The 27,423-nt window shown below is 52.7% G+C and overlaps 1 protein-coding gene across 1 annotated transcript in view; it reads right to left on the bottom strand.

Annotated features, from left to right (window-relative positions):
- The window catches only part of MN1 (MN1 proto-oncogene, transcriptional regulator), a 53,395-nt gene extending 30,969 nt beyond the window's left edge, over positions 1-22,426 (bottom strand). Inside the window, exon 1 of the mRNA XM_010375575.2 lies at positions 18,615-22,426. Within this exon, the coding sequence (XP_010373877.2) occupies positions 18,615-22,401 (3,787 nt within the window). The 5' untranslated portion in view covers positions 22,402-22,426. The remainder of the gene's footprint in view (positions 1-18,614) is intronic.
- Between the last annotated feature and the right edge of the window lie 4,997 nt (positions 22,427-27,423).

Genomic DNA, 27,423 nt, shown 5'->3' with positions numbered 1-27,423 from the left:
AAGGTGTGATTAATGTGCTCTTAAATATTATTAGCATTGTTGCCGTGATTTTGAGGAAAGTTTCCCAACACTAACGAGGGAATGATTTTTCAAGCCCTACACAAACAGGGAATCTAAGAAGTGGGTATATGGGGCCAGGGTATTTAAAACTCTAAGGAGTTCCAGAAAATGCACAATTTTGGTCTCAGATTCATTTTCTCACTGGTTGGCGTTGTAACACATCTAGCCGTTGAGGGAATTTCTGCCAGCTGCCGCGGCCACTTTCTCTTTCCTGAATGGCGCCCAAGACCACCCTCCTAAATTCTGCAGGCAAATCTCTCACTGCCCACTGGAGAATGAGCCATCCTACAGGCGGACGCCCACTCCTCTCCACTTCATGCAACATGTCATCCCCTCCCCTCACAGGTTCCCGATGCCTCCTGTGCAGGAGGAGAAGCATCTGTATTTATTCCAAGGCTTAGTGACGTCTGCGATGTGCCAGACGCTGGGCGGAGTGCTTTTCATTATCTGTCTTAATCCTCACCACGACCCCGCTTAACCCAAAAGGCAGATGAGGAAACTGAGGACTGGGGCAGTGAAGAGATCAGTCCAGTGGAAGGCCACAGGCCTGGCTTCCTGCACTGTCTTCCTCCCCCAGGTCTGGGACATAAAATCTGACTCCAATGCCTAGCTGTCAGGTGACTAATGGAGGAAATGTGAGCATCCTCGTGTAGCCCACCACAGTCAGGTGGGCCCTGACGTCTGTAACAGGCCTCACTTGGGTGGGACAGTGGCTGAGGCCCAGACCACAGTGGCCCAGGCAAATGCAACCTACGAAAGGAGAAGCGAAGCTGACTAAGACCAGTGTTCTTGAGGGTGGGGAAGGAAGAAAGGAGGTGGGTGGGGCTGGGACAAGGAATTCCCATACAGAGGGCTCCCTTCCTTCCCTGCCCACCCCTTCAGAGACAGGGCTGAAGATGCCTGACCCTGAACCAGCCCCAGCCCGGGCCCTCTGCAGGAAATCCCCATTAGCCCTCCTACACCTCAGGGGCCAAAGGCAGCAGGTGCCGGGGTGACCATGATGAATGCTGTGTCTGGATGGGGCCCTCACCCCCCAGGCCTGGGACCAGGATAGGATACACTCCTGCAACAATGCTCCTGTGCTCCCTGGCACTCAGCAGGTACCAGCTACACCGGCAGGCGCTTCCTCCTCACTGGGGTCCTAGGAGATGTCAGAATTGAGCCATTGGATAGACAGCAAACTGAGGATCAGCCAGGCAGCACAGCCTTGCCCCCATCACATCATGTCACCTCCCAGCCCCCAGGCTAGGGGTTCTAACCACTGTCCCGTCACCTGTCAGGAACAAATGGGGAAGACCTAAATAGCCAATGGCATGACCTGGTGACAGCCGTGAGGAGGCAAGGCCCAGAGTTGGTTTTTATCTCTAGAATCTGTTGGTAGGAAATATAGCTCCTCATCTCTGTGCCCATAAGTGGTTCTGAGCACAAGCTCAGAAAGGCCTGGATATGAATCCACACTGCACCCCTGGGCAGGTCACCTGGCCTCTCTGGACTCAGTTTTCTCATCTGTAAAATGGGGCTTGGCATGATGGGAGTTTAATAACTGTAGCCTGTTAGGATTCCTTTGCCACTCAGGGAGTTGGGGAGGAATGCAAAAGAAAAGCTTTCAGAAAGTGAACACCAGGCCTGGGTCACCCAGGGGCCCAGGCCTCCACGCCTCCTCGGGCTGGCCCCAGCTGGGCCTGTGCCTTCCTGTCGGAGTGACCTATGAAGGCCTGGAGAACAATGCCTGGGAGAAGGAGGAAACAGAGTCTCCCTGGACCAGGACATAAATCGTGGCCTGCCCAGCTCAGGGAGCAACTGACATGCCCCATGCCCTCCCACCTGTGGTAAGCTGAACCTTTACCTTAGGACCCCAGCACCCTGTCCTAGGGGACAGCCTAACTTGCCCTAACCTATGGCCCGGGGGTTCTAAAGCAGAAGAAAAGTTTCTGCTGTCTCAGAAAGGGCCAGAACATAGAGAAGGGAAACAGACATTATCTCAGATACCTTAGGCTCAGATGAAGCACCGTTAGTTGCACATCTACTACGAGCTGTCAGATCCCAGCCTGTCTGTGCTCCACACCCTCCCCTGGCTCCCGGCCACGCTTTAGAGTGGAATCTAAACTGCTGATCTGACCATGCCTACAAGCCCTGAGCAGTTGGGCCCCTGCCTGCCTGAACTGTCTCTTGCCTCTCACCAGCAATGCATTGTTCCTAAAATAGGCCCGCTCTGTCCTGCCTCAGGACCTGCCCTCACTGTCCCCTTGCCCAACCCACTTCCTGCCGAGCTTGACACAGCTGGCTCCAGGGTGCCGGAGCCCATTGTTAAATATTCAGGAATTCTGCAATCCAGCTGACGGCTGACATCACTTTGGTGGCTTGAAATTGGGGAGTATTTACACCATGGGAATCAGCAGATGCTGCACATCAGAGCATTTATTTTTCTCTCCCCTACCCCAGAGAGCCAGATGTTTAAAAGTAGAGTCACCAGAACACTAGTGGCTGGCTCCTCATCATCACTCAGGGGGTTCTGCTTCACCGTCACTGCCTCACAGAGACCTTCCTGGTGACCCAGACTAGGAACTCTCACACACACACCCTCTTCTGATTCTCTGCATTCTTCTCTGTTGTCTGTCATTCTGGCCCCCCTCCTAGAATGTAAATTCCATGAGGGCAGGGCATTGTCTGTCTTGCTCCCCACTGCATCCCACCACCTAGAACAGCATCTCCATGTGGTTAAGTGCTTGGGAGTGTTTGTTGAATGAATAAATATGCCAACACTCTCAAAAATAGACTATACTGTCTAGCAAGTTTGAGTATTATTTTTTTCTTTGAGACAAGGTCTCACTTTGTCGCCCAGGCAGGAGTGCAGTGGCGTGATCACGGCTCACGGCAGCCTCAACCTCCCAGGCTCAGATGATCCTCCCACCTCAGCCTCCCAGATAGCTAGGACTACAGGTGTGTACCACTATGCCCAGCTAATTTTTTGTATTTTTTGTAGAGATGGGGTCTCACTCTGTGGCCCAGGTTGGTCTCGAACTCCTGGGCTCCAGTGATCCATGAGCCTTGGCCTCCCAAAATGCTGGGATTACAAGCATGAGCTACCATGCCCAGCCCTGAGTATTATTTTGAACGTAACCTCAATTACTTATTGTAGTTCAGAGTTTCTCAATCTTGGCGCTATTGACATTTGGGGCTAGAAAGGAGAGTAATGAGGCCTGCCTGTGCATTGTAGTATACTGAGCAGCATCCGTGGCCACCACCCATCAGGGACCCATAGCATTCTTCCTCCCTGCAACCATGACAACCAAAGATGTCTCTAGACGTTGCCAAGTATGCTCTGGGGGGCAACGTTGCCCTTGGGTGAAGAGCATTCCCACTACCCTGCGGGAAGGGTGTTACTCTTCCCAGTTTGTAGCCAGGGACACTGAGGCCCAGAGAGGAACTGAATATGGCCAAGAGTCCTACGTGGGAACAGAGAATAGCTACCTTCTGGCTGACTCCAGAGCCCATGCTCTCACCAACCTGTCCAGATGCTCAGGCCCCACAGTAACCCTCTGAGAGGGTCCCAAGAATTATACCTATGTAACAGGTGAGGAAACTGAGGCTCAGAGAGGTGAATCACCTCCCCAGAGTCACACAGCACACAAGTGGCAGATCCAGGATTTGAACCCAGGTGCATGTCTGCCTCCTAAACCCTCCCACTGTCTCCGGGCGCAGGGACGCTCATTCACTCTCAAGCTCTCTTTCTCTCTCTCTCTCTTGCTCTTGCTATCTCTGTTAGCCTGAGCCTGACAAGTTTCTGAGGCCCCACCTGAGGTGCCAGACGCAGGGGTTTAATTTTTCTATTGCTGGCTCCCAGACTGTTTATGGTTGACTCGGGCTCCTGGCAAAAATAATCAGGAGCCGGGGACCAGCTCACCTCATGGATTCCCTCCACAAGAAGGCCTACCATTACTCATGAATATCAGGGAACTGTTCCTTAGGGGCACAGGGAGAGCTGTCGGGTGGCAAAAAATACCTTGGCACTACCATCCCGCTGCTAGGAACCTGTGCCTGATGGTAGCAGGCTATGACCAGACCACAGGGTCTGACTGCCCTGAACAAGGAGAAGGTCTGCACATATAATCTTCCCCTCCCTTCCCCGGCCCCACACCAGCCCAATAGTAAGGCCTGAAATTGCTGATGCAGGGGCAGTGGGTTCCAGCCCGGCCCCACCCTATGACATGGTGACATTTACTGAGAAAGTCCCCAGTGCCAGGCCCAGGGCTAAGTGCCTGAAGTACAGCCTGGCACTGTTTCCCCTCCAGCCTGCACCACTTGCTAGCCAATCTGTGCCTTTGGTTTCCTCATCCCTAAGATGGGACAAACAATAGCGACAATGCCACCATGCACTTCCTAGGTTCACTGATGCCCTACATATGAACCACCTGGTATATAGTCAGTGCTCAGTAAAACCTGGTGCTGGCATAGTACTTTGTCTGTGTTAAGCAGGCTACTGAGTATCAACGCATATATTTATTAACTTGCTGAATCCTTCTAGTTCCATGAGGTAGGAACTATTATCATTCTCTTTCACCGACGAGGAAATGAAGGAACAGAAAGATGAAGTAACCTGCCCAAGGACACACAGTTAGGAACTGGAATTGCTGGGGTTTGAACCCAGATAGTCTGGCTTCAAAGCCTGTGCCCTTAGTCACATAATTATAATGCTAGCTAAAACATCTTATTTGGTCCTCACAATATTTCTGTGAGGTAGACACTATTTTTTTTCCTTTTTTCAATTTTATCTATGAGGAAAGAAAGCTGGGAGCAGTGAAGTGGCTTGTCCGAGGCCGCCCAGCTCAGAAGAATCAAAACGCGAGGCCTGAAGCCCACAGCAACCATCTCACAGGCTATGGTGCCACTGTGGCTTCCCCAAGGTCAAGAGTTCTCTCCTGCACGATACCCACCTCCCCAAGAGGAAGGGAACAAGGGCTGTTGTCACCAACCATGGGAGGTACGTCGTGGTGCCTTTTTTTTTTTTTTTTCTTGAGACTGAGTCTTGCTCTGTCACCCAGGCTGGACTGCAGTGGTGCAATCTTGGCTCACTGCAACCTCCACCTCCCGTGTTTAAGCAATTCTCCTGCCTCAGCCTCCTGAGCAGCTAGGATTACAGACACCTACCATACCCCACTCATTTTTGTATTTTTAGTAGAGACGGGGGTTCCACCATGTTGGCCAAGCTGGTCTCGAACTCCTGACTTCAGATGATCCACTCGCCTCAGCTTCCCAAAGTGCTGGGATTACAGGCGTGAGACACCATGCCCGGCCCTGTCGTGGTGCTTTTTAAAAAGGCTTGGAAGCCTCCAGTTTAAGAAGACCCAGCTCTGGCCTGCACAAGGCTTACCCAGATAAAATCAAATCCTAGCTCTCAGGTGAAGGCGCTGAGAGGCAGGAAGGGAAGGCCAAGGCCAAGGGTCAACTATAGTCCTGTCCTGGCTCTGCGCCTGTGCTGTGTGACCTTGGCCAAGTTGCCTGCCCTCTCTGGGCGTTCATTATCTCAACTGGAAAATGTTGTAGGGAAGGGGTACAAAAAACAGGAGAAGGTATTTCCCATTCTAGAATTGTACCTAAAGTTTCATGTTAGGGCCATATTGATAATGAATAACCGCAAGCATGTGTTTTAGGTATTCAGTTACTACAATGTCACAGGGTCTACCACTGTCAAGTCTGGATGCCTAAGCGAATATCTCCACGTACACACACCCAGGCAGGGAAAACTGGGTCAGCAGACACTGGCCCGTGGCGGCCAGTGCAACAAGCTCTCAAAGACTTTCCACGATGATGCCGCCGCAGGCTCCGTCTGCCTGAAGTCAGCCTTCTAAGAAGTTCTGAATTTCCATTCCTCCCAAAATGGCCACAGAGGCCTTGGCAGAGAGCTGGCCCCCGAGAACTGCCCCTCAGAGGGTACTCGGGAGCTGGAAGCAGCCCCTTTCCCAGAAGTCACATAAAGGGAGCAGGACTGGGGCCCCTGGATCTACCCGGCAGTCATACAGAAGCCAGGAGCAGGTGATGCACCTAGGGGATCACAGGCACTCCCCGGGAGTAGGGAACTGAGCCCCCTCCCAGGCCAGGCCAGGACTGAGCGCACACAGCTCAGATTTCAGGACCAGTTTCTCTGTTTGTTGAAACCACCAAACACCCCCAAATCCATCCAAAATGTGGGCAAACCCAGCCTTTCTCTCTATTTCAGCCTTAATGTGGATGGACTGTCAAAAAACACAACCGCCATTGCCATCCGCTGCACAATCTAATGTCAAAAATCTCGGACGCAGAGGAGGGAAGGTAGGGGCCTGCTGAGAACTAGGACACCAGTTTTTGCAGGCTTAAAAACAGATCAATTTTACTCTAAAGTTTAAAATGAAACATGCTCTTGTTTGGGAAAAGAATTTCATTAGGGGGAAAATATAATATAAAAATACCCATTTAGAAAGAATGTGCTATTAATTCTTAGCACTCTATGCAGAGGGGAAAATTGCATTTTTATCTAAATGGTTTTTCTGCATAAGCCATTTACAATATTCTTTGCCTCTCTGTAATAGGCCCTGCTACCATTAGTACCGGGACAACCAGGCTGAGGGCTGAAATCGCCCTCAAACACATTTAATACATAACCTCTGAAAATCTATTCCAACAGGGACCTTAGCAAACAGGCCGGCATTCCTTTTTTTAAGGAAGAAATAAATATCTCTGGGTCGTGGGTAGGGGGAGGTGGGGAGTAGTGTGCTGATGCAGGAGGAAAGGACAAGATGGTTTAAGTTAAAAACAAATGGTCTGAGTCCCTTTAGCCAGATGTAAAATTGCAATCGTTTTTTGGTTGGACGATTGCAACTATTTGACCGCCTGCATCTATATAGATGTGTGTGCTGGCATCCGTCACACACACACGCGCACACACACACACACATGCACGCACGCACACGGGTTTCCATCAAACAAGCAAACAAGGAAAGGATGAAATTTGGGATATGAAAACAAACTATTTTTAAACACTAAAGCAAACACACCAAGATAGTAATACTGCTATTTTCCCATTAAACCAAGTTTCTCTCAATTTGAAAAGCGAGAATAATCTAAACAATACTTCCAAACAAACTGCTTGGAGTCTGGGTGTTGTGGCCTCCGCCGTTCCTGACAACGGAAAAACCCCCTCTGTCGAGAAGCAAAAACACAGGCAGGGATGGGGCTGGCCGCTTCGCCACGTCCGGCCACGTCGCACCAAAGGAGTCCTCCCCCACATCTTATGCCTGGACGCCAAGACGTCTCAAACTTCAAAATGCAATACTTTTTCTTTTTTCCAAAAAGTTTTTTTTAAAGTCTTCCAGCTCTTTCTCTCTTAGGTTCCCAAAATAACTACTTACTTAATACCAAATGTTGGGGAACTAAATTAGTTCATTAAGGAAATGCAGGGGCCGTGATGGGCACCGAGCGTGGGGGTTCTTGCAATTTCACTGCCATGAGCCAGAACGCCTCTGGCTGCTCTCTTCCGGCGTTACCTAGCCCATAAATTATTCCTTTAAAACCAGGAGTCTAGAAATGTCATAATTATAGCTGGTACAGGTAACAGGTGTGCCCCCCATGGCCCCTCCCAGACCCACCACGGCCATCCAGACAAGCCTCTGGAAGATTTAGTGGTCTTGCCTGGGGTGTCGTAATTACCGGAAACGACTCTGGTTTTAAGGGTTAGATAAAGACCCTCTCCAAATTTAAGGCCAGACACCAATGTCCATTAGACTTTAACGGGCCCACATAAAAAAAGAAATTGTATCCTCATCTCTCCAAATGCCTGTTTCCTCAGCGCCTTCAGTTCATTGCAGACTGGCTCAGTGCCGAAAAGACTCCGTCTGGCCCTCACTCTGCAAAGGCAAGGCCTTGGTGGGAACTGTCGAGATGAGTTTGGAATTAAGCAAATGGTGGGGGATGCCGAGGACACCATTTCTCAAAAACTGTTCTGGCTGAACCCTGGCATTTTGATGGTTGTTTTTTGAGTGGAATTTTAGCCCATCATCTGAAGGCAGAGAGACAGGAAGGCTGTGGGGAGCCCAGAGAGGAAGAGGGGGGCCCCCAAAGAAGCGGGGATGAAGTGCTCGCACCATCAAAATGACACATGCTCCCCTTTAGAGACTCAGTGTTAGGAAAGGCCAAAGCTGAGGGCTGTTTTGCTTTGTTTTTCCTTTTCTCAGCTTTCGAGATTTATGCATACTTTTTCTTCCTTCTTTGGAAGTCAAACGATGCATTTCTTAAAAGTTAAACACACACACACATCCTCCTACCACCACCACTACCATGTGTCAAGGAAGCGGCATAAAAGGTGCTGCAAAGAGGTTGAATATTCCCAATTGTCCACTCATCTGCAGAGACCTGGCCCACACGAGTGTTCAACTCCCAGGCAATTAAGAATTAATGCTCAGAAACTCTCAAGGTCCGAGAACCAAGGCACCAGAAGGAAGCGCGTGTTATTTGGCTGTCTCCAAGGCTCTGGGAGGCTGTGTTTGCTCAACGACTGGGCTTTTTCTCCCTCCTCCTGGACGAGTGATGGTAAAAGGCGCCACTCGCCCCCTCTTCCTGTCCTGGGGAGGTGATGGGAACCTAGCCTACTGGTGACCATTATTCTACGCCAGGCAATGGGGCCCTATTAATGCGTGTGCGCATGCGTGCACAAACACACACACACACACACACACACACACACACACACACACACACACACCCCTAATCCCAGCAAAATGCTTCACAGGCGCTGAGCACAAAATAAATGCTTATTAACTAAACTGACCCAAAATAGTGAAATGTACAAGTAAATTAATCATGCCTTTCCCGGAGGCCTAACAGGATTACAAATTCGGCAAAAATTGACCGCACGGAGATCAATACGCGTCTGCTTCAAACTGAACGAGGCCAAAACTTTGTATGAGCTTCTTCTTGGGGGAAAAATTATTTTTTCATTTCTTATTAAGACTTCTCAGGCCTATGTGGCATGTGTGCACGTGCACGTGCGTGTGTGCACGCAAGCAAAGCCTGGCAAAAGGCATTCAAAGCTTTCTGCCCAGACAATTTAGAGAAATAGTCATGGCATAAGGATCGTGAAATTGCTCCTGTTCTAAAAAGCCAAATTTTGATCCGCAGCCTTCCTTCCTTCAAATACTAAACAACGGCCAAAAGTTACATTGCAGGGGATGAAAATGGCCAATTTGTTTTTAGCCAATTAGTTCTCGCTGCAAAAGCATTAAGGGCTTCTGAAGGCTGGACCTGGGGTCTTCTGGAAGGGGCAAAAAGAGGAGACTCTTAATTTCTCCAGCTCCTTTTCACACTTGGCTTATCTCAAGTCAGGGAAATCTTCCTCTTGCTGGATTTGTCACTTACTTTGGTCCCCTTTTTCCCTACCATTCAGAAAAATGACAAATATATATATTGTGTGGGAGGGCATCACGGAGCACGCTTGCATTTCAAGGCATTGGGACCTGCCTACAAGGTCTGTGAAAGCCAAGATCATCCCTGAAGGGTCTTGCTAGGAGGCAAGTCTTAGTGGCCATCTTACAGGATCACCAGGGGAAAGGTCACTCCCTTTTCCCGCCCCCATCATCCCTCTTTTATGGAAAGATCTGGGCCTCAAGGGACCAGCTCCTCTGCAGGCATTGGCCACAGGCACGTCTGGGTCTTGACCTACCCAGGGCCCATCTGGGTCTTCATCCCCTTTGAGCCTGCCTCGGCCACTAACTCAACAGAAACGGGTCCTGACTGCTGCTAACAGACCCACAATGTGCTCATCCAGTCTCAGGCTGGTCCTCTGGATCTATTTCCCCCATACATGTGCAGCGATGTGGGAGCCCCGGGCCCCAGAGGGAAAGCTTGGGCAAGAACCTTCTGTCCTTTGTGATGGCCGACACCAGCTGCCAAGTAATTCATACACCCTCAGCCTACCCCAGGTGATGTTGTTATAAATGACTTCCACATTTATAAATTATTTTCCACTCGCAAACCCCACGAGTCAGTAAACGACACTTCAACTCATGTCGGTGCATTTCTCCCTGCCCCATCCGCCCCTCTGCCATGCCCCTATCCTGAGAAAATACACTACACCCCAATTTCCATCTACACTTCCTCATTGGAGGTGCTTCTCTCTCTGCCTTCTGATTTATTCGGAAATGAGGACCTAGAGTGTCCACATTAGGATCGGGGCCCTAAAATTTAAAAGGACGCTTTCAAATAGCACACAAGGACCAGGAAGAACCCACTAACTTCTCAGTAAATTCTCCACCAACCCCTGCTTTCTCTGGAAGACTGAGCTTTGGGAATTTCAAAGCAGGCTAGGTTTTCTGCCGACTTCCCCACCTCTTCTCTGATCATAAGATGGTTCCTCAGAAGTATTTTACTCCTGGTGGTCGCTGCCAATCACTCAACAATGCTTGTGTTCCAAGATCCAAGGGCATCTGAAAACACTGCTTCACAGTAACTGAAGAGGGTCATATCTCTTTTTTTCTTTTTGAAACCTCACCCTGCCCTGAATGACTGGATGAGCAAGAAGCTGTATGTGTGTGTGTGTGCGCGCGCACTCGCGTGTGTACACACGTGCGCATGCGTGGAGGGGTTCACTTATTAACTGTCATCTCACGTTCCAGGAGTTCCCAAATACAACCAAGAAAACCAGACCAGGCACACTGGGGCCCTCAACTTTGACGCAGAGAGATTTCTCCCAGTCATACCATGAAAAACGAGTGGCATCAGAAAGACCGCCCCCCCCCCAGACGATGTCACTCCAGGGAAATTTTTGTCCCAAGTGTTGAGATGAAACAAAACCATCATGCCCAAAACTCTTTAAATTCTTCTCAGCACTGAGAAGAAAAAAACTACTTTTCAATCCTTACAGTTGAATGCATCAACGGGCCACTTAGTTCTCATGAGTCAGGCTGCTCGAAGAGCGAGCAGGAAAAACAAAGCTGCCAGAGTCTCTTGCCTCAGCACCAAAGTTAGTCCACATTTCCTCCAAAGACATGACCATGGCCATATACTTCTGAGTAACTATGGAGATTGTTTTTGAGACATGCAGGATAAAAATAAGACCTGGTTCTCTTGTGGGTATCCTTGAAGTCCCCAACTTTCCAAAGATCTTCCATAGCAATGGGTCCCAAATATGCCCTCGCCAAAGGGTCTCCCTGTTTCCCTAAACTATTTCCCAACACACCTTGCATCTCCCAAACCAAATACTGGCACAGGTAAGTCAGACTGCAGCCCAAGAAACCAGAGATAGACGGAAGGAGCAGAATCCTAGGAGCAAACATTTTGGGGGAGTCCAAGATTTTCCACAGAGAGATAAAAAATGGGAATAAGATGGAAGCTTCTGGTCACATAGTTGATCCTATAAACGCCAGGGGAAGTAGGGCAAGGTGAGTTCGCTGGACTTGGAGCTTTCAAGATGAGAACACGGAAACACGATTTCCCTCAACAATGTGAGTTTATATGGGAATGTTTATTGGGGAATTTTTTCTCCCTTTTTGGACAAGCCCATTCCATGGAAGATGTTCCTTCTGGGACATTCACAGAGAGTCAGCATGTTATTACGCATGCTCTAAGCCCTCCAAACTGCTAGATTCAACTGCCTTATGTTTAAAGGGCATTTGGATCCCTACGATGATGCGTAAATTGTGAAAAGATACGCATGCAATCACTATAAAGTTCTCTCTGCTCCGGCTTCACAAGGAAGCGGTGATTATGAAATCACACCAGCTTTCTCAGCCGAGAGAGAATGACAATTTGGGATGCTGTGGCTATGACAAGTCCTGACTCAGGAGGTACCCAGGGTGCCAGTCCAATATGGTCTTGTCAGGTCCAAACTGGAAGCTATCAGGAACCCAGCTTCAACCCCTTGGATTTCAAGACTGGGAGAAACCCGTGGCCATTTCTCCCCTCCGTGCCAGGGGCAAACACTGTGTTGGGAGGAGACACTTCACTGGCTGCTCAAACCTCGGAGGCTGCTGATTAAAATGCAGGCCAGCACACAAAGCAGGTCTCAGCATCCTATAATAATTACATCCTGAGAACATGATGCCTTTCAAAAGTCCCTACCCGCGCAAGTAAAAGAAACTTAACTCTGCTTCTCGATCCTGGTCACAAAATAAGTTTGGAGGTTTTGCCCCCTGAAGCGCACACTTGCAGGGTATCATCTCACCCATGCTCTGCAAAGCAGCTGATCACCCAGGTGAGGCTGTGTGCTGTCCTGTCATTGGAAGATGGCAGGAAATGACCAGGGCCACCTTCATGTGGGGTGGCCCATTGGGCACAATGTGCCAGGATCCCAGAACCATCTCTCCCTTTGGGTCCTGTTCACAGTTTCTCGGGGCCTTGGGTGACTCTGAGCTGGGGACTGTGGCTGAGCTGTTCTGCATCAGGACACAGAGGGTCCGTGCAGGCAGGACCATGACTAATTTGAAAGCCCAGCGTCGTCTCCACCACGTCGTTGGTACAAAAAGATTACAATAAAGGCTAGGAATTTCCATAAATGAGAAGCAGCGTTCGCTTCCCACAACTGGTGGGGGTAGATGCGGGGGGGAGTAAAGAAGGGGAGGGGGCACTGATTCAAAGATTCCTCTCCTGGCAGGAAAGTGGTGTTAGCTGAACTCAGCCAGAGAGACACCTCCACGCACGCTCACGCACGAAACCCAGCGAGGGGCGACATGCGTCTGCTACTGAAATACTCCAGATCAAAGTCACCCACAGCCCAGGAGGCCCGGGAGGCTGAGATTTCGTAATTAGGATCTTCAAAATCCTCCCTCTATTTTTAGGACTCACGCTCATTCAGTCCTTTACAGAATCAGAACCTGTCAGCTAAGGCCATTGAGACTGAAGGGTGAACTCCTTTCCCTGCTCGCCTTCAGAAAGCAGATTAAGGGTAAACTGGAGGAATGACTCCAGATTGGATGGAAATACACTCGGCCATGCATATGTATATATGCGGATGCTGGGATGGGACAAGGGGGAGAGAGGGGGGCTTCTTCCCATGCTGAACTGCATGGGGCCCTGCTTTGCTCCCCTGAGATACAGACCCAGAGCTTCCACCCACCTCAGCTGTGCTCTTTCAAGCTGGTCCCCAGACCACTTCATTTGGCTCCAGTGTGTGTGAGAAGGCGAGGAGTCTTGAAAAATTTCCTCCAAATGTCCCTCTTCTCAATCACGCACTCATGTATACATCAACATCTCCACCAAGAGCGATCAAATCCCACACTCAAATCTGTCCACCCAAGACGCGCCTAAATATAGACACCATCCTAAAACAAACACATCGTCGGCAAGTCAAAATCCTGACTTGAGTCAAAATGATGAGGTTGGGTGATCCCGGCCCCTCCAGACCAAAAAACTGGGTGGAACAAGCAGTGGGCAGTGAGAAAAGGACAGAAGGTGAACCCCCACCCCCTCCGACAAACAGAGGACCCCTCTGGCATGAGAGGATTTGGTGTTTTTATGTTGCGGTGTGCTTGGGAGGCCTGCTTGCTCCCACACACTCCCCAGACATTTGATCCTATTATATAAAGCTACAGCCTTTTAATCTCTAAAAATAACCAAACAGAGGTAAATACGGTATTCCTTACCAAGGGTATTTATCTCTCCTAAATGCTTTCGGCAAAGCTGATCACTCCCTGGGCAAAGAACACAATCCGACGTCATTGTCATTCAAGTGGAGAGAAACGGGTCACAAGTGATTCTGCTACATTTTCCAGCATAGAGTGAGTTTAGGAGATCCCGTGAAATCCCGGTGACCCACTCGAGTTGGCCCTTCCACAGTAGGAAGAATTTTCCTCCTCTGATTTCACTTGGTCCTGCCGGACTATTTATTAAAAATGTATATTTTATATCAGCACAAGGTATCAAGTAACTTCTTGGCAAGAGTAGCCGCATTTCCAAAACCTGTTAAGATTCTTTGTGGAAATTTAAATACCTCTGTCAGGCAAACAAAATCATATCAGGAATCATAGAATTTCATTGCTAGAAAGAGAAATTAGATTAACTAACTCTCACTCCTTTCCTAGAAACCTCAATAAACTAGAAGAACATTTCAACAGTTTCTTATTTCCGGTCTGAAGGGGCCTCATAAGAAATCTAAGTGAATACTTATTAAAGAAAGCTATACTACTTGAGGAAAGCCCTTCAATCTGCAAAAATTGCATATATATATGAATATATAAATATATTTTGCATATTAGAAAGCAATGGCTATTTAAAATCAAAACAGCCAGAAAAACCCAGTGGTAGAAAACCATGACAAGTTCAACACTGCCAGCCTTCAGTCCCTTAAAACATCTTTGTCCTTTATTAATATTTAGTAGAAATGTATGATTGCAGATGTGTGTTAGGTTGGGGTTTTATGTCGGGAGGCGGGCAAAGTAGACAGGTTTATTACAGCCATGAAATATTAAACAAGCACCAAAGAACAGTAGTTTGATGTCCTGGGATATCCAGGGAGCAGGCAGGCCCAAACGTCAGCTGCACAAAGGGGGCCCTATCTGTTTACATTATCCCTTATTAACACCTGCGAAGTTTTGGGTTACATCTTCCGGAGGCGCAAAAGTCACATGAAGGCGTGCAACTCGTGCTGGGTAATTTCACAGGGAAACAGGATTGCAAAGCTCTTTGCCTTCCCCAGACAATTTCGAATGAGCCTTAAAAATTCTCTCAGAAAAACAGTGCTTTGCTCTGAGGCTAGGAACTACCTGCTCCCCCACCCCAAGTCTACCCCATGTCTAAAGAAATTCCATGTTCAAATCATGTCTGCCTAGGATTGCTCAGTGCTGTTACTGTGTTCTGACTGCAACACTGAGAGAAGCATGAAATTCCAAAAATTTCTCTGGCATCACTGTAAAAATATCATACTTCCAAAAAGAGCAGGATTGCTTGCAGAGCATGTACTGAGACTGCTCCCATTTCAGTGTATGTGAAAGAGTACTTCAAGACTGCCCTGAGTTTCAAGATAGAGCTACCAGGGGAAAGGAGGTTTGGCAAGGATAAATGTATTACAGAATACAGTTAATTCAACTTTTGACAATTGTAAGGGGCAGGAGGGGAGAACACGTACTTTTTCCAACTTCATATGCGTTATCTATAATCTATCATTATCTTTCCTTCTCTGTGTTGAAATTCTTCCATAGCCACACACCTATTACAAAGATAGGTGGATGATTTTGCAAACTCTTTTTAAATTCATGTAATTCTCACCAATTTAATTGATGTTTGAAAAGGCCCAAACTCAGGCTGGATTTGTTGTATTTTTTTTTTTTTTTTTTCCTTTTCACAATCTCACCCTTCCCCCACCACAACTTTGTACAAATAGAGCCTCATGATCAGAGGTGAAGTTGCATAAAGTTGTTGGGTGGGTTGATTAAGAAGTCAAGAGAAGCATGATTTGGAGAGACTAGCTACATTTCCTGGTTTAAAAAATCATCATCCCATGTGATGTTGGCCTAGACTTTGAGAGAACGACAACTTGCCAGTCAAGTTCCCTCCCCTCCAAAGGACATCTCAAGCCCATAAGACAATCTGGGCACGTCCCAGTGGCTGCACGCCTTGTGCAGTTCTGAAGACTTATTCGTTCCCTCCAATCCGAGCACGGATCATTTTGTTAAATGCCGAGTAGTATTTTGTCATTGGAGCGAAGAATTTCAGAAACGGTGTTAATATTTAATCACATTAGTACTGGCATGTTTTACAGCGTGACAAAATAAAATATCATTACAAAAATGGGCTTTGCCTGCAAGGGGGGTAGAAAAAAAAAATGCTGGGGCTGGTACCTAGAGAAGGTCTATTCGAAACCATTGGACACCACTGCTCAAGGCTAATGGGACCATGAGCATGTTTTTAAAGGAAAAGCAGAACATTTTGCTACGTTTTTTTTTTTTTTTTCCTGTCTCTATTTCGAAGTGGCACACTTCACCCTGATTTTCAGCCAGGGGACTCAGGGGCCTGTAGAAAGCTCTGTGTACCTATTTATACAACATGTGCAGATGGAACTACAGGGTGCTATCATAATGAAAAGTTTAATCATCCTTATTTACTACCAGTGAGGGAGCAGGATTCAGATGCAGATACCTTATAAAGCCTTAACTAGCAACCCCAAGGCTACAGAAGCTTCCAGTGACCTCAATTCGCTGCTTTATCGAGGAAACTGTCCTTGCCATACCACAGAGTAGAAAACAAAGGAGGTCAAGTGGGTGTCCCTGTTGGTGCTTATAAGGCAGCCAGCCCTGCTGGTCCCTGATGGAATCCCTGTCGTCCCGCGTGCAGGGGAGGGCTTCCTTTAGCTTACAGGGGAAATCAACCCTTAAGTGACTAGCATCTGTTTCCAAAAAATATTTTCATTCATCTGACTGTGATGATGATACAAACAAAACATTTCTTTGGTGACATTTCTTCATTCACAGCCTGCATCTTCATCTCTAAAGGAAGGATTGGAAAGGGGATGGGGAGAGACATTGTCTAAAAATCTCATTAAAATGACCCTATACCTGTCCACCCAGTCTATGAAGGCCCTTTAAAAGACTTGAAGATGAAGTGCTACTGTTTTTCTTTAAATTGATTCTTTATATCAGGGTTTTGTTCCTTTTTTTAACTTTTCTCACCTCATTTTGGCCAATATGTTCTTAATTACTAGGGGTGGGTGGAGGATGAGAAGGGGAAGGGGGAGGGGCGGCCAGGGCAGGCCAGGTAGAAGTGACAGGGGCTGAGATTTGTGCTAACCAGCTATCGATCGATTGGGCCAGATCGAGATGTTGTGTACAAGAAAATAAAGGGATGGGGAGAGCAAGCAGGATGCTGTGTCCAACTCAATTTTAAAAAGGGGGAAAAAAGGGAGAAGAAGCTGAGGGTCCCAAACTAACCAATTTATGGCCTTGCCTGGGAGAAGCCTGGAGAATGCTGATGCTGGCCGCAGCGTCTGCTGTGCATGCTAAACACCCGGCTTCAAATGAGAGAGTGCGTCCCGGGCGTCCTGGGCTGGGCAGTAACCGCGGAACAAAGAGAAAAAGCAGAGAGGCCGCATTCATGAATTAGAAAACCTAAGCGGGAAAGCTATGCGGGATGGGCGCCTTGAAAGCCCCAAGTTTTGAACCACCCAACTCCCAGCCCACTCCCGCCTCCTCTCCTCTTACCTCCCCCAGCCCCCATGCCATTCTCCTAAAACCTACCCTCACCTTAAATCCAGGGTCAAGACATGGCAGGATATGGGGAGGATGAGAGAAACGAAGGCAGAGGAGGAAAGAACTGTAAGAGAGGGCAAGAATTGCATCGAGGGGGGACACATTTTTAAAAACAAGGTTAAAATGTCAGCCACTGGTTCCATGGTGATAGTCTGTCTAGGGAAACCAAGGAAATTCAACTATAGTTTAAAAGAAAGAGGTAGAAAGAAAAAAATGATGTTACCTGATTTTAAGAAGCCATTAGATATATAGAGATACATATATAGACACACATACCTATATAGACACCTATATATACACACACACCTTATATATATATACATTTTAAAGCTCCATTCAGATAAAATAAATATCTAAGGCAACCCAGTCATCCTTAGGTTAGAGAACTGTTATTACTTTAACTGGAATGGCAGCCCATTTACTAACCCCACCCCTCCCACCTTAAAGGCCTCCAGGCCTGGTGGGAAGGGGGTGTTTAGAATGCAAACGAAAGCTGGGACAGGACATCTGTCACCAAAGCCAAGTGAGATATTGACAAACACGGATCCTTTGTGTCTTAAGAATATATATCCATATCTCCATACACAAATGATGTCCTGACTGAGTGGTCTGGTCTCTGCCAAGCCGACCCCACCCCAGCATTCCCCCTCCCCAACCCCACCAAATGTCAAGGAGGTGCACCCTGAAAAGGTTCCCTGCCTCCTCAACCCCCACAGGTCTCACAGGTCTCCAGTTTTTCAATGAAACGCTGATAGTTAAGAAGAGACAAAATAGCTATTCATTAGGAACAAATGTCAAATTAGGCGTTGCCTCTGAGTGATGCTGCTGACACCAGGGCTGGTAACTTTTTTTCTAAAGATGCTGGCACCTAAAAGAACTAGAGCTAGAGGCTGACTAACTAGGAAAAGGTGGGAGGCGTTAACACAACTTCCCAGGTGTCCTGCCAGGGAAGGCAGCACACAGCTGCTAAAAAGTGGAACCTGCCTAAATGTTGAGGGTGGGGAAGGGTCTTAGTGTGAAAGGGAAGGGGCAACTCAGCTAAAACTGGGGGTGTGGGGGAGGTTGCGCGGTGTACTCTACAAGATTCCCAAAGGGCTGCCATATAAGTTTTTACCACCCTGTGGCACTAGAATCTACCTGGCAGCATGTGGGGGGCTTGGGGGCAGTGGGGGGTGGTCTGTCCTCACAGCCCTTGGTGTAGGCAAAGGTGGGATAACCAGCTCCTAGTTGGGGATTAGGAGGGTCTGTGCCCTCCAAACCTCAAAGGACCCCAAGGCGCGAAGGCTAAGGCCTGCCCTGGGGATGGGGCGGGTCACCCGGGAAGTGAGAGGAAAATGGATGCGCATATACCTTCTTTGCTGTTGGGGTTCTGGGGTTTGGCTTTCTCCCAGGGCGCCAACGTCTTGTCGTCGTCCGCGCTGTCCACCAGGGCCTTGTCAGCGGGCATGTACCAGGCAGCGCTGTGCTCTGCCATCAGCGAGTCCAGGTCGATGGTGCTCATGGCGCTCTTGACTGCCTCGGAGCAGCAGCTGCCCAGCTCGCTGTCGCCATTCTGCGCCCCTGAGGCCCCGACGGCGCACTCACCCTTCTTGCCACCCTTCAGCCCCAGAGGCTGGTCCTCGGAGATGCTGAACTGCTGCCTCTGTAGCTGAATCTGCGCCTGAAGGATCTCCAGGGGATGGATCTCGTCGGGTGGCGGGGCGCCGCTGCTGCTCGTCGGGGTGCGGACCTGCTCCAGGCCCGGCGTGCCCGGATGGCCCGGGCCCCCACCGCCGCCATAGCTGTCAGGGGTCGAGGTAGAGTTAGACATGATGCCCAGGCCGAGGGCGGGCGGGGGCGCCTTCGGTCCATGTTCCCCGGCGCCTACACGGGGAGGGAGTTTGGGCGAGCCGGTCACCAGGGGACTCCTGCTCGCTTTAACTAGTGCCTGGGGGTTGTCAGAACTTGACGACACCTCGTCCTCATTGGCGTAGCTCGTGCTCACCTCCTCCGAGGCGAACTCACCCACGTGTGGCGAACTACTGTCCGATTTGGCCCCACCGTCCAGGGACCCAATGAGGTCTGGCTGATCCCCCAGGAGCAACTCAGCCCCCTTCCCCCAGGATGGCGACGTGAGCGCCTTTTCATGGGGCGTCGGTGCCCCGCGCGTCTCGCCTGCGGAGCTTCCCCCGACGGCTGCACCTGACGCTTGCTGCTGCCCTGGGCTCACCCCAGGTGCGCCCCCGCTGTCCGGGGCCGCCGAGTACTTGTCAAAGAAGGTGCCAGGGCTCACGTGACCACTGTCCCTTTTTCTGCGACCCCGTCCCCGGCCGCCGCCCCCGGGGACCGGCTTGCCGTCATTCCCCGACGTGGATTCCAGGGTGTAGTTGGGGGAGAGGCTGGTGCCGTCCCCCTGGGCTGGAGGGTTGGGTGGCCCCGAGGCTTTGGAGCCGCTGCTACTGGTCCCGGATGGGCCTCCGGTTCCTGGGGCCCCAGGAGCAGTCCCTCCTGGGAAGTAATCCGAGCCCGGGTTGCCGGCCACTGCCGCGCCATCGGTCTCGTTCTGGCTCAGTTTCCTCTTGCCCTCGGGCGGGTTCTTCTTGTTGAAGGTCACGTTGAGGTTGGGGGCCCCGAGGCTGGCGATCATGTTCTGGCAAGCGGTGGAGAGCGCAGCCAGGCAGCTCTGGCCGAACAGGTTGTCCTTGGAGCTGGGCTTGTTGAAGGAGCCCAGCGAAAGCGCGCCCAGTTTACTGGCAGAGGTGCGCTGGCTGGGCTGGAAATCAGGCTGAGGCGGATAGGCACTCCCGCCACCGCCACCACCGGAGCTGCCACCGCCCCCTCCCGCGCTGGGGGGTGAGTTCACGCCTGGACCGCTGTGCGGCGTGGCCTGCCGGCTCGCTGCACCAAACGGAAAGCTCGGCTGGCCCCCGAGTGCAGACGTAGCGAAGTCCGGCGGCGGGGGCCGGCGCTCGGAAGCAGCGCCGGGGAGCCCCACGCCCGCCCCGGGCGACTGCAGCTGACCCAGGCCGCCCAGACTGCCCCCGAACTGCAGGCCCGGTGAGGGCAGCGCGGGCACGTGGCCCTCTCCGGGCATCCTCATCGGGTCCTGCAGAGGGCCCCGGAACAGCACCCCCGAGCCACCGGGGGGAGGAGGGGGCGCCAGGCTGGGGTCGTGCGGGCCACAGTCAGCGGGCAGGCCCGAGCCGCCCATCCTACGGGGCAGCAGGTCTCCGGGCGGCGGGTGCGGACCTGAGAACCACGCGCTCTCTTGCGCCAAGTGCGGCGCCTGCTGCTCGAAGGTGCCCAGACGCCCGGCGCCCGTGCTGCCGCCTTCACGCTCAAAGTTCGGCTGAGCCAAACCGCCCACCGGGCCGCCATGCACCAGGCCGCCCTGGCTCACGTCCCCGGGGTGGCCTAGCTGAGCCAGGTTGGGCTGGCGCAGCCGCTGCTGCTGATTCCGCGACGCCATCTGCTTAATCATGAGGGCCGCGTTTTGGCGCTGCTGCTGCTGCTGCTGTTGCTGTTGCTGTTGCTGCTGCTGCTGCTGTTGCTGCTGTTGCTGCTGCTGCTGCTGCAGGGACTGGTGGTCCGGGGCCGGATGCTGCAGGGGCGGCCCCGAAGGGAAGCTGTCGGGCACAGGCGGTGTGAACTCACCGGGTAGGCCTGGGTAGGCGGAGGGGGAGAGGTGGTTATCCAGAGCGCCGTTGTGCATGCTGCCGTTCCACGAAGCGCAGCGGTCCACTCCCGCGCTGCCCGGGAAGTCGAAGCGCGGCCTCTTGGCCACGTTCATGTAGGGGGGCGCGTCGAAATGCTGCAGCCGCTGGTTGGGCGCCTGCTGCGGAGGAGGATGCTGCATGCTGAAAACAGGCTCGGAATAAGGGTGCATGCTCCGGTTCTCCAGCCGGTGGATGGGATACTCGAATTGCGCGTGCTGCTGGCTGGGCAGCATGGGGCCTCCGTCCTGCAGGCCGCCGCTGGGCGTGCCCGCCTCGCCCTGCTGGGGCCGAGGGAGCGCAGGCGGGCACGAATTTTGTCGGACTAGAAGCCCCGGTGGCGGCGGCGGCTGCTGCTGTGGCGGTTGCTGCTGCTGCTGAGGGGGTGGCGGGGCCTGCTGGGGAGGCTGCATTAAAGGGTGCCTGGAGCCCACTGAGGGCTCCAGACCCACAGGCATCTTTCTGGCCCCACCGAACCTCTCAAAGAACACACCATGCTGCTGCTGCTGCTGCTGCTGCTGCTGCTGGGGTTGCTGCTGCTGCTGCTGCTGCTGCGGCTGCTGCTGCGGTGGCTGGGCGTGCATTTTGGACAAGCCCACCATGCCCGCAGCCCTGGGCATGGCTGAGGCGCCCGGGAAAGCGCCCCCGGGAACCTGGCGACCCGCTGCATAATGAGGCAGCTGCCCTTCGGAGTCAGAGGGCGAAAACATGTCAAAATGTCCCGAGGGCCCCTCGCCCGGATAATTGTATTCCAGCGAGTCGACGGCTCCTTGGTTCGTCACCCTCCGGGGCTCCAGACTGTGGGAATCGGAGCCGCTGGAGGAGGGCAGGCCGTGGAAGGAGGCGGCTCGGTTAGGGCTCTGGTCCAGCGGCAGGCATGGGGCCGGCACGGCGTGGCCGGAGGCACCCGAACTGTGGAAGTCCGGGAGGTTCCCCGGTCGCTGCGGGCCGAAGCTCTCAGGCCCCTGGCTCTCCGCCATGTGCTCATAACCCTCGGCGAAGGGCGGCTGGCTGCCCAGGCCTCCGGCTGCGCCGCCGTAGCCGAGTAGGCGACCCCCGTGCAGGCACGAGGCCCCCGGGTCCGGGCCACCGAAGTTGCCCCCAAAGTGGGGGTGATGCTGGTGGGGATGGTGACTTCCCGGGTGGCCGTGGTGAGGCTGCTGGCCGCCAAAGAAGCCGTGCACAGGCTGCGCCTGCAGCCCCCCTGCGTGCAACTCCGAGTGGCCGCGCGTGTGGAAGCCGTAGGGCTCCATGTTCATGCCCAAGATCGGGGGCTCGCCCAGCGCGCTCATGGCAGGATCCACAGGGCCAGGGGGCCCCCCAGTGTGGAAAGCCGGGGCCTTAAAGTGGGTGTTCATGCTCAGTCCGGTCTCGTTAAAGTTCCTCTCGCCCTGGCCAGCGTTCCTGCTGTTGATCTGGGGCTCGAATTGGTCCAGCCCAAACATACTTGGCGGGGGGCAGAGGGGGATCAATAGGGCATGACAGCCTGCTCTCCGCGGCGCGCCTCCGGCCAAGCTACTCGTTCCAGCCCAGGATTGGGCGCTCCGGGACGCTCAGCACCGCGGGGGCTCAGCGCGCACCTCCACCCCGCCTGATGTGAGGGACGGAGGGCGGGTATCAGCTCCCCTCTGGAAGCTCCGATTCTGCCCGGGGAGGGCCTCTCACATCTTGCGAGGCCGCGGGGCCTCTAGGAGCCGTGTTGGGGGGCCCATGCCCCGGGCGGTTGTCACAGCCGCGGGTGGGTCTGCGGGGAGGGGACGAAGCCGCGGATGAACGGAGACAAAAAGTTAAGTGGGGGGAATAGGGAGGGAAGGGGGTTGGGAGAGCAGAGCGATCACCTTCTCAAGTCCGATTGGGTCTGTTGGGGAGCCCCCAGGACGCCGCCTGCAGCCTCCAGGAGTCCGTGGCAGAGCTGCTAAGGGCAGGGGAGGGAGACCCTTCAAAGCCACAGCTAGCGCCGGGCACGGACAGAGCGGTCCCTCCCCCCGCCCCCCGGAGTCCCCGTGCCCCGCAGCCCGAGCCTCCACCGAGCACGATCCGCTCGCACAATCCCCGTAGGCTCCGGGCGAGCCGCTGCTGCTTCTTCAGCGGGTCAGAGGACTGGAGGCTCCGCTCGGCATCGCGGGTGCCGGCCCCCGAGCCGAGGACGCAGAGGGGCTGGGAGGCGGCAGGCGCCTGGGGTTGGAGCGGAGGGTCAGGGGAAAGGCGCGGCTCCTCTGCTCGGCAGCGGGTGCGCTGCGCCCAGCGCGCAGCTTCGCGGCCACGTCCGCCGCCTGCCGCTTCTGTCCTCCGCCGTTGGGTGTCTGAGTTCGCTGGAGTCTCAGCGCACCGTTGCAGGCGCGGGAGGGCAGCGAGACGAGGGGTCGGGTCGCTCCAAGGCTCCGGTTCCCTGCCTCCGCGCTGAGGTGCTTCGCGAGTCCCTCTCGGACCTGAGGGAGGGGGCGTACGCGGGTCGGGGGGCCACGCCGGGCGAGCAAGCTAAGGCGTTCCCGCTGCGCTCTCAGAGCCTGGAATGGGGGGAGGGGGCGCGGGGGCAGCTCTGGGGGGTCTGCGCACCCCTCTCCCGACTAGCGGGGGGGCTCTGCGTGGGGCGTTCCTAGGGTCTCGGCTCCCCTCTCTGTGTCTGCCTCTCGCCCAGCGCCGGGAGAAGCAGCAACAAGTTTTGCATTTCAGCAATCAATTTCAGCCATTACATTTGCACCAATCAGCGCCGCCCAAGCTCCGGGCCCGGGGCGGGGCTCGCTCTTAAGGTGGTCCGGGGTCCTGGCTGCCGAGGCCCCCGCCACGAACCCGCACTTCCCCAGCTCTGGGGTCTCCCGCGCCCGCCTTGCTTCGGGGTCCGGCGTCAGTGCGCTGGGGGCGCGCCCTGGCCTCCGGGCGCATCGGGCTGGAGAGGGTGCGGGCGGAGGAGAATGGCGGGAGCTTGGCTTTGTTCACCCCCTTCCCATTCACACTGTTCCCAACTCCCCACCCCCAACTGGAGCGAGACCCACCGGGTGGGCAGGGGGCGGGGAGGTGGGCGGTGAGCGGTACGGGGCGCTCAGACAATGAGGTCGCCAGGCAAAGACCCTGGACTCGCCACGGAAAGTCGCCAAGTGTCTACTGCGCTTCGGCTCCGGGGTGAACACTCCGTTCTCCGCTAGCGGCGCCCAAGTTAGCCGGCCCTGGGATTTTCTTGGAGGGTAAAGCAGATGGGGAACCTCGAAGTTAGGGTTATCCTCGAGAGACCTAGGCGCTTGCTCACTCCTCCGTCACTAGGACGCTCACAATTGTTCCCCTTCCCCACTGCCTGGGGTTCCCGGTTCTCACCCGCCGGCGTGGGCTCCAAGGAGTCACAGTCACTCAGCCACTTTATGGGGGAGCACATCGGTTGAGCCCAGTAACCAGAGCGACTTGCGAGGCGGCTGGGAACCCCGAGAAGAGACGCACGAAGAGGGCGCACCCGCCGGCCCGCACCTTGCCCTGGGCCACCCGGTCCAAGGCCCAGGCCCTCTGCGGGTGCGAGGTTGGCCTCCTTAAGAGATCAATTAAACTGAAGAGGCCGAGGAATGGAATTGGACTGTGATACTAAAATCAATAGGAGTAATTTAATATCTGCCCTGCTCTTTATGAAATATTTATCCTAATAATCTTAGTTAAAATGTTTAGATCTTCCCGATCCCCATCGAGGCTGAAATCTATCTTGCAATTAGAAGTTGGAAGTTAGAGGTGATGGAGGATAGAGGAGGTGTTTATTCTGTGCGCCTGTGTGCGAGTGCGCGCGCGTGCGTGCGTGTGTGTGTGCATGCGTGTGTGTGTTCCTCCCTAAAGTGTGTGGGGGGAAGGAGGGGGGAGAAGACCTTTAATTTTCCTTGCCATAAAATAGCACGAGGCGATTTTGCTAGCAGATTCGCATTCTTAGGAGAAGGGCGAAAAAAGAACTTTCTTTGAAGTGCCCCTGATATCGCTATTAAATCTAAATAAAATTAAGCATGGTGTATAAAAATGCCTTTTCCCCCCACAAAAGAAAGTGTTTATCGCCCGAGTCTGTCTAGCGTTTGCTAAATTGCGCATGAAATCTGAAATGAAATAAACGTTATAATAAAACCAACCCCTGAGCCCTTTTTATTTAAAAACCTTAGATTAAGCACTCCACCGTCGCGGGCAGGAGTTAAAAAGTTACCATGTCGTACGCGCAGATTCATTGCTCCCCGGAGTTGCGGCTAGGAAGGCAGTGCGACGAATGCTAGAACCACCCCAGAACCGACCTGCCGGGGGTGGGGGGAAATGGGCTCAACTTTGGGCTAGTGGTGGAATTCCTAAGAAATTGCCCCCCACCCAAAAAAATTTTAATTAAAAATAAACAAACAAGAAAAACCAACAACTTTAAAACTCAGCCAGAGCAAGCTCAGATCCAAGACCTTTCCCGGGGCCTTCCTGTTGCAGATGTTTACAGACATATATATATTTTTTCTTTTTTGGAATTAAAAATGAAAATTACCCCCATCAAAAATGGGGTCCATAAATAAGCAGGGGAAGAAGTATTTGTACAGGGCGGTGGAGTTTTTAAAGGATTTTTCTGCAGGATCAGGTTGTTGGTCTGTGATTAAATATTGATTTTGTGTAATTAGTTTTCATGTGAACTATCCTCTTGCTGATAGCTTAGAGGTTTCAGAACTAGAAAAGAAATGGAATTGGACATGGAAATTATTACTTAGCAAAGTGACAGGGAAGTGAGAGGCAGAGAAAAGACTGAGGCTTTGCTGATTTAGGCACAAAGAAATAAAGGCTTGGGTAGGCCTCCAGTGACACCCTCCCTCCAGGGCTTAGGACCCTGGGGCTCTGGGGTTCCCCAGACAGAGCAGCAGGGATCTTGAACCTCCTGGACAAAAAGGGGGAGGCAATAGGAAAATCTGGTTGTGAGGAAGAGGCCCCCACATGGGCAAAGGCCTGGGCATAGTCCAAGACACTGGGTCACATACTCAGTCTGCTCTCGACTATGGGTGTCTCCTGAGGCACCTATGAGCCGCCTGTGATTTTGTGTCTGGAGGAAATAGGGAAAAGTGGGGACCTGTCTGGAGCCTGGGGGTGGGCCAGGAGGGTGGGAAGAATGGCTCACAGGCCTGTCGTCTGGGGAGACCTGGATGAGGGCGTGTGCAGAGCTGAGGCATGACTTCACACAGGGCTGGGCGGGGGTCTCCAGCACACCTGGGCAGGTTTCCTGTGGAATAATTCCGTGTGCTCCAGAGAGCGGGGGGTGTGGGAGTATTTTTCTGGGGCTGTTTCCAAGAGTTAGCTCTACAAGGTGTGTGAGTGGCTGAAAGAAGGGAGTGTTTGGGCCTGGTGGAGTTTCTGTTCAGGATGTGTGTCTGGGCCACCTTTCTTTAGCACAGCAAATGTTGTGAGGGTGTGTGGTGCACATCTGCATGTTGTGCCTTGGCTTGTGTGCAGGTGGCAGGGCATCTGCGTGTGTTTCTGTCCATGCCTGTGTGGGCATGCGTGCATGGACCTGTGGGTGTCTTAGTGCATGTGCAGTGTCTGTCCTCCAACCCCCCTTTTCTGTGTGTGTGAGCCACTGTGTTTGTACCTGTGTGTGTGCAGCTGCCTCACCCCTTATATGCCTGTATCTCTGCTCTAGTGTAACTGTTTTTTCTGTGAGTGTGAGGGCGTGTGCCTCACAGCCTGTGCCCATCTGTGCCCATGTATGCGCCGGCGTGTGCGCCTCCACAGTGTGGGCTCCCCTGCGTGTGCCTGTGTGTGCTTTCGCCCGCAAGGTCCCGCAGTGTTTCTTTGGAACAGACACATTGCCCCCTAGCGCTCAGACGAATTCAAAGTCCCCGCAGGCGCAGAGCGGGGAGCAGCAGGAGCCTCAGGGCCCTCCACCCACCAGGCTTTCTCCATCCTCCTCCCTCTCCAGGTCCCCCTCCAGGGTCGCTGAATGTGCTGGCAACGACCAGAGGAGGCTCCCTGGGCAAGGGAAGGAGGAGACACAGCTGGATGGGGCCCCGGAGCTGGACAGGGATGTTTTAAGCTGGACAGTGGGGAACTGTCTGGGATGGCCCCCAGGGAGCTGCCCAGAATACTGGCCACTGATGTGGAGAGCCTGGCACAGCTCAGCTAGTCCAGGACCCCCAGCCTGCAGCCCCACCAGCGAGCTCTCACTCTATAGAAACACAAAGCAACCCACACCAAATACCCTTCACCCAGGAGACACATAGCCTTGTGCCTGCCCCATAGGCCCCCAACACCAGCACACACACGTACACATTTACCTCCATAGTGTGTGGCTATGTCAGCAAATACGCACACTTCCACACACACACAAAGCAATATTGGTATACATGTACTCACACACACACACACACCCCTCCATAGTGTGGGGATGTCAGCATCCATGTACTCACACACACACCTCCATAGTGTGTAGATGTCAACACATTCACACACACATACACCTCCATAGTGTGTGGATGTCAGCACAAACACAC

This window comes from Rhinopithecus roxellana, chromosome 13, assembly GCF_007565055.1.
Source record: "Rhinopithecus roxellana isolate Shanxi Qingling chromosome 13, ASM756505v1, whole genome shotgun sequence".
NCBI lineage: Eukaryota > Metazoa > Chordata > Mammalia > Primates > Cercopithecidae > Rhinopithecus > Rhinopithecus roxellana.
Note: the sequence above shows the minus strand (reverse complement) of the source record. Positions and strands in the feature narration are given on the sequence as shown.